The sequence below is a fragment of the Candoia aspera genome, chromosome 3 (genome assembly GCF_035149785.1).
Source record: "Candoia aspera isolate rCanAsp1 chromosome 3, rCanAsp1.hap2, whole genome shotgun sequence".
In the NCBI taxonomy this organism is placed as follows: Eukaryota; Metazoa; Chordata; class Lepidosauria; order Squamata; family Boidae; genus Candoia; species Candoia aspera.
In genome coordinates this window covers 57689235-57696018 of record NC_086155.1, presented here as the reverse complement: position 1 = coordinate 57696018, position 6784 = coordinate 57689235, and the positions used below count along the sequence as shown (strand labels likewise).

The window sequence follows — 6784 nt, the reverse complement described above, 5'->3', positions numbered from 1 at the left end:
GTCTGGAAGATGACAATGGTGCACATAAGCATCGGACATCTATTTGCCTTCACAGTGTTATTATTTTACTCCTATGTTTTCCATCTTTAATGCAAGCTGGTACACCTGGAGTAGGTATGAGACGGCATCTATACTGATAAAATCCAAACCCTGTGGAAGAGTGAATGTAAAGCATAATATGAATGAAAGTGCACCTTTAGTGCTCTTCACTGGATTAGATGATAATAAACAATAATGTGGTTTGTTTAGTTTTTATACAGCATGTTGCATGATCCCACTGAAGTTTGTAAAATCATTCACTTATAGTTTAGTATGAATTCAGCCAATTGTGTGCTATTAAAAGATGCATGATTAAACAAGTCATAGTTCAGCACAATATATGAACCTGTCATGCCTAGAAAATCAGTCATGGAACCTGAGAATATGTGGAGAAGCAAAAGCAATGGAAAAAAGTCAACTTTTTATATAAATTTAATAACTATTATAAGTGCAGGTGGCAAACGTAGAGCTATGAGGCATTTGATAGAAAGGCTAATAAAAAGGCTCACTCCTATGTGGCCATCACTCTAGCTTATCTAGTTCTTTCTTCTAGTGGAGCCAATTAAAGCAGCCCCAACCCATTCAGGGTTCTCAGAATCATAGCTCAAACTTCCTTGTATTTGTTTAAGCAAGAGATACACTTGCCAGCAGCAAGTCTGTATCTGTTATGCTGCTCAACAAGCCTTTTTTGTTGTTTATTCGTTCAGTCGCTTCCAACTCTTCGTGACTTCATGGACCAGCCCACGCCAGAGCTTCCTATTGGTCAACACCCTCAGCTCCCCCAGGGACGAGTCCGTCACCTCTAGAACATCATCCATCCATCTTGCCCTTGGTCGGCCCCTCTTCCTTTTGCCTTCCACTCTCCCCAGCATCAGCATCTTCTCCAGGGTGTCCTGTCTTCTCATTATGTGGCCAAAGTATTTCAGTTTGGCCTTTAATATCATTCCCTCAAGTGAGCAGTCTGGCTTTATTTCCTGGAGGATGGACTGGTTTGATCTTCTTGCAGTCCAAGGCACTCTCAGAATTTTCCTCCAACACCACAGTTCAAAAGCATCGATCTTCCTTCTCTCAGCCTTCCTTATGGTCCAGCTCTCGCAGCCATATGTTACTACGGGGAACACCATTGCTTTAACTATGCAGACCTTTGTTGTCAGTGTGATGTCTCTGCTCTTAACTATTTTATCGAGATTGGTCATTGCTCTTCTCCCAAGGATTAAGCGTCTTCTGATTTCCTGACTGCAGTCAGCATCTGCAGTAATCTTTGCACCTAGAAAAACAAAGTCTTTCACTGCTTCTACATTTTCTCCCTCTATTTGCCAGTTATCAATCAAGCTGGTTGCCATAATCTTGGTTTTTTTCAGGTTTAGCTGCAAGCCAGCTTTTGCACTTTCTTCTTTCACCTTCATCATAAGGCTCCTCAGTTCCTCTTCGCTTTCAGCCATCAAAGTGGTATCATCTGCATATCTGAGATTGTTAATGTTTCTTCCAGCGATTTTAACTCCAGCCTTGGATTCCTCAAAGCCAGCTTGTCGCATGATGTGTTCTGCGTACAAGTTGAATAGGTAGGGTGAGAGTATACAGCCCTGCCGTACTCCTTTCCCAATCTTAAACCAGTCCATTCCGTGGTCTGTTCTTACTGTTGTTACTTGGTCGTTATACAGATTCTTCAGGAGGCAGACAAGATGACTTTGTATCCCCATACCACTAAGAACTTGCCACAATTTGTTATGGTCCACACAGTCAAAGGCTTTAGAATAGTCAATAAAACAGAAATAGATGTTTTTCTGAAACTCCTTGGCTTTTTCCATTATCCAGTGGATATTGGCAATTTGGTCCCGAGTTCCTCTGCCTTTTGTACATCTGGCAATTCTTGCTCCATGAGTTGCTGAAGTCTACCTTGCAGGATCTTGAGCATTACCTTACTGGCATGTGAAATGAGTGCCACTGTTCAATAGTTTGAACATTCTTTAGTGTTTCCCTTTTTTGGTATGGGGATATAGGTTGATGTTTTCCAATCTGATGGCCATTCTTGTGTTTTCGAAATTTGCTGGCATATAGCATGCATTACCTTGACAGCATCATCTTGCAAGATTTTGAATAGTTCAGCTGGGATGCCATCATCTCCTGCTGCCTTGTCATTAGCAATGCTTCTTAAGGCCCATTCAACCTCAACCTTCAGGATGTCTCAACAAGCCTTAGCCAGTTGCATAAGCATGGGAAGCACTGTTTCCTTCTCCCTGGGTCTCCATGGGGATGAGCTGAAGAGGGCCAGCAGCAAAGCCAGAGGAGAAAATTAATCAGCTTGTCCATAATAGCAGGTAGATTCAAAAGTCAGAAAATGATTCTGCAGAGTCACAGCAGGACAGCATAGGGACTGGTAATGTTGGCAGCTGATTTCTGATGACATTCTTCTGTGCCAACAGACTGAATGTTGAATCTAACATTAAAGAGTACGTTTGAAAGCCTCTTGATTAAAATAACGCTGCAACTAAGCATTTAATAACTTTTTTACAAGTGTATTTCAAGAAAACTGAAAAACCTTTTCATAAATTTTAACATCTCAATATGATGTATATCTAGAAAGGTGTTATATAACTTTAATAAATTAAGTTCTGGTATTTTCTTTCCCCGAAAATGAAACTGTTAATTTTGACTCCATAGTTGATTTTTTTTTTCGGTTGGAGGGGCATAACGATCGGTATTCATAAAAATATGAATAATATATCATTGGTAAAAACCGGGATATTTCTATACAGATTTTAAAAGAAAAAAATAATAAAAGTAATATAAAATCCCGCATTTTTTAAAGCTTCAAGCCGCGAGGCACCTACAGTTCCCCTACATAACACGACTTACAAATAGACGGCACGCGAACAACAGGCGATTTAATTTCTTAAGGGACTACCACTTCCCGTACTCGCTGTATCAGATTTGTATTGACTCTACCATCTTTTGCTCCCAAGTCTCTCTGGGAAATGTAGTTTTAAAGTAGACGATCAGAGAACGGGAGGATATCCCACTGCATGCTAGGTGATGTAGTTCTGCAAGCGTTGATGTCGCCCGACGGACGTCGTTTCCCGGCAGCCTTTACGGCGCGCCCCGTTCAAAACGGCGGCAGTTGGTTCAGTGCTCTTGTGCGATACCGGTTTTTGAAAAAGGAGTTGTTGTTGCTTTGCAGACGTCTGAGATTTCTCTGGTAGTATAATATGGATTCTAACATTTACAGGTGCCTTCAGCCTGGATTATCGATTAATATTCAGCGTAGCAATGGTGAGTGCTGAGAGGGGAAATGCGATTTGCTTTGGAGTGTCTTATTCCTCCTTCCGTAGCCTGAGTGTTCTCCGGAGGCTCCGTGAAATTAATGCTCATGCGCTGTAGTTACTTTCGTCTTCCAGTGGTTTCGCGTGTCTGAGATGTGGAAGGATGGAGGCTAGCCTAAATTCCAGACTGTTGCCCTCTCCGGGTTCTTCAGGAGAGAAGAGTTGTGCCTCTGCCTTGCCGTCTCCTCAGCTCCTTCTGAGTCAAAGAAGCAACTTATAGGAGGAGTCGGGCCATTCACCCGTTTCGCCCAGTGTTACTCGCTGGGGCTGGCTGGCGGGTTGAGCGTGTGCTGAGCGGTTCCTCCATGTGGAACCCTGGTGCTTTTAAAACAACTTTCACAACTTTTTGACCCTGGAGGAACACTTGAAATATTTTTCAGGCCTCCGGGAACCCCTGCACATTCAGGCTCAAATATAGGCCACAAGTTACGAAATTATTATATTCGTTTCATAGGTAGGCCCGTATATATGCCTTAACAGTGTTCTTAAACTAAAAATAAAGAATGACACTTACCTCTTAATGTGAAGTTGCCTGAATTTGAAATAATTTTTTAAATAAATCGTGATCTCCCAGGGAACCCCTAGTGACCTCTTGTGGAATTCTAGGGTTCCATGGAACCCTGGCTGAGAAACCCTGTTTTAGAACAACCATGTGATAATTTCAACTGAAAGTTCCACTGCCACCATTGCTTTTTTTTTCCTGGCAAAACATACAAAAACATGGCCTATATAACAATGTTTAATTTTCTTAATCTTTGGGGTGTATATTGTCTCAGCTAGAGATGATACTAGTATAGCTGTGGATAACTAGTAAATGACTGGCTTTTTCACAAAGAGATTCACCATACTGCAGGTAAGGAGAACTGAAAGCAGCCAGATTAGTGTAATAGATTTCAAGAGAACTGACTGAATAAGGGGAAAAGTAGGAAGGATTCCATGGATGGAATTCTGAAGGGAAAGCCAATTTAGGAAGGTTGGGAAATTCTGAAAAATGAAATAATTAAGGCCCAGACACTAACGTACCAAAGAGAAAGGAAAACGGGAGACTGGTGTGGTTGCATGAAGAGCTTTCTGATAAACTAAGAAAACAAAAGGGACAAGTTTAAAAAATGTAGCAAAAGCAGAATATCAGGAAATATCCCAAAACTGTAAGGATGGGGTCAGGAATGCTAAGGCTCAGAATAAACTGGGATTTACAATGAATGCCAAAAGTAACAAACGAGGCTTCTTTGAGTATGTGCACAATAAGAGGAAAGACAAGGAAATAGGCCTTTGGTTGGAGAAGATGGCAAGATGGTTATGAGTACATGGAGAAGGCTGAATTACTTAATTCCTATTTGCATCTGTCTTTTCATAAAAGGAAAAAGTGGGCCAGCCGGTCAGAAGGTGCACCATGGGAGGGCAGAAACAAAATCGGGCCAAAATAAGCAAGGACGTGATGAGAGAACAACTAGCTTCTTTGACTTCAAGATGCTGAGGCCAGATGGCCACAGCTGATGTGTTCTCAGATCTGCTAACTGTAATCTGAGAACCCCTGAAGTAAGGGGAATGTTAGAAGATTGGAGAAGAGCTAATGTTCCAATAAAAGGCAGACCCAGGAAACTATGCAACAGTCAGCTTGACACCAATTTCTGGGAACATCCTAGAAAAGATAAGCAGTGGATTTGTAAGTACTTAGATAGGAACAGAGTGATTACTAGATAGGTCATACCAGACTAATCTTACTGTATTTTTGACAAAATGACTAGATTAGTTAGCCATGGGAATGGTGTGGATGTATAATACTTAGATTTCAGTAAAAAAAAAATGATATAGTTGACCATAGCCTCCTTGATAAAATGGAACAGTGTGGATGGTCCCATTTCCAGTTGGATTTCCAGTTGGTTGAACAACCATATCCAATGTGTGGTCCTCAATAGATTTATGTCTACATGGAGAGAGGCATGCAGTGTGGTACTTCAGTGTTCTGTCCTAGGCCCATTGCTCTTCAATATTTTTATAAATGACACAGCTGAGGGGGTAGAAGGGATGCCCAGCAAATTTGCAGACAACAAAAAGCTGGAGGGATTGCTAATACCTCAGAAGACAGACTTAAGACAGGTTCAAAAGGATCTTTACAAACATTGGGCCTTTTCCAACAAAATGCATTTCAGTGGCAAGAAGTGTAGAGTTCCGCACTTAGGTAGGAAGATTAGATGTACAGGCACAAGACAGGCAGTACCTGGCTCAGCAGTAATACTTGTGAGAAGGATCTGGGTACCTTGGTAGACCACAGACTAAGCACAAGCCAGTAATTGTTGCAGCTGCCAAAAGAGCCAAGGCAGTCTTGGGCTGCATCAACAGAGGCATAATGTTGAGATCACAGGAAATGCATCTATACTGCACTGGTTGGACTGCACCTGGAATACTCTATCCAGTTTTGGTTGCCACAATACAAGAAGGATACTGAGGAACTAGAAAGAGTGCAGAGAAGAGCAAAAAAGTGGTGAGGGGCTTGGAAGCTAAATCCTATGAAGAACAGTTAAAAGAATGGAGTATGTTTAGCCTAACAAAGAGAAGACTGGGGGTGGGGGGCAAGATATCAGTCTTCCAATACTTGGAGGGCTGTTAGAGGGAAGCAGGTGTGAATTTATTCTCCATAGTGCCTGAGGGTAGGACAAGAACCTTTATGGAGAGTGTGCCAAACTCAAAGTAATTTCCTGACTGTGACAGTTATTCAGCAGTGGAACAGCCTGCCTCCTGGAGTAGTGGGTGCACCATCACTGCAGTTTTTAAACAAAGTTTGGACAGCTGTTTGTCCAGGGTGGACTGCAGATTCCTGCCTTGGCAGGGAGTTGGACTAAAAAACCTCAAGCTCCCTTCCAACTCTCTGATTCTGTGGAAGGGGTTAGTGATCTGATGAAGTGGTTTTAGTAGTGCATGTTGTAATATAATAAAACCCAGAAAGAAAACCCTGCTTCTATTTCAGAAATGCTTGAGTAAGCCTACCTATAACTGTATATTGAAATATGTTCTGAAAATATTTTTGAATGCATACAAGACCAATTTATTAGAAACAACGAATTGTAACGTAGGTAAGCATATGTTAATAGCTCTGATAATGTTTGCAAGGCAGGCATTTTGAATGGGGCTGCCAGATTGAATTGGAATATATTTAATATCTACTATGTTTAAAATATTTATGATCTGGCTTCTGAATAAAGGACCATGAAGGCAGTTTTTGAATTTTGAAATACAAACTCTCATAGCCCAGTTAAACTTTTGGAGACAGACTTTTATGATTCCAGAGTAACTGATAATTAAAACTTTTTTCTGGGGGTTGAGATAGAAAGAACCCAAACAAAAACAAAGTAAAAACTGTAAGTACTATATTTGTAGAATTAACAATCAGCATCAAATAGATTAAAGTTATGCATTTGTTGATT

At 41.1% G+C, this 6784-nt stretch overlaps 1 protein-coding gene across 2 annotated transcripts in view; it reads left to right on the top strand.

The window, feature by feature from the left end:
• The first annotated feature begins 3148 nt into the window (after nt 1-3148).
• The window catches only part of KIF2C (kinesin family member 2C), a 30324-nt gene continuing 26688 nt past the window's right edge, over nt 3149-6784 (top strand). For both annotated transcript variants that reach the window (XM_063297807.1, XM_063297806.1), the window contains exon 1: nt 3149-3309. In XM_063297807.1, the coding sequence (XP_063153877.1) occupies nt 3246-3309 (64 nt within the window). In that variant the 5' untranslated portion in view covers nt 3149-3245. The remainder of the gene's footprint in view (nt 3310-6784) is intronic.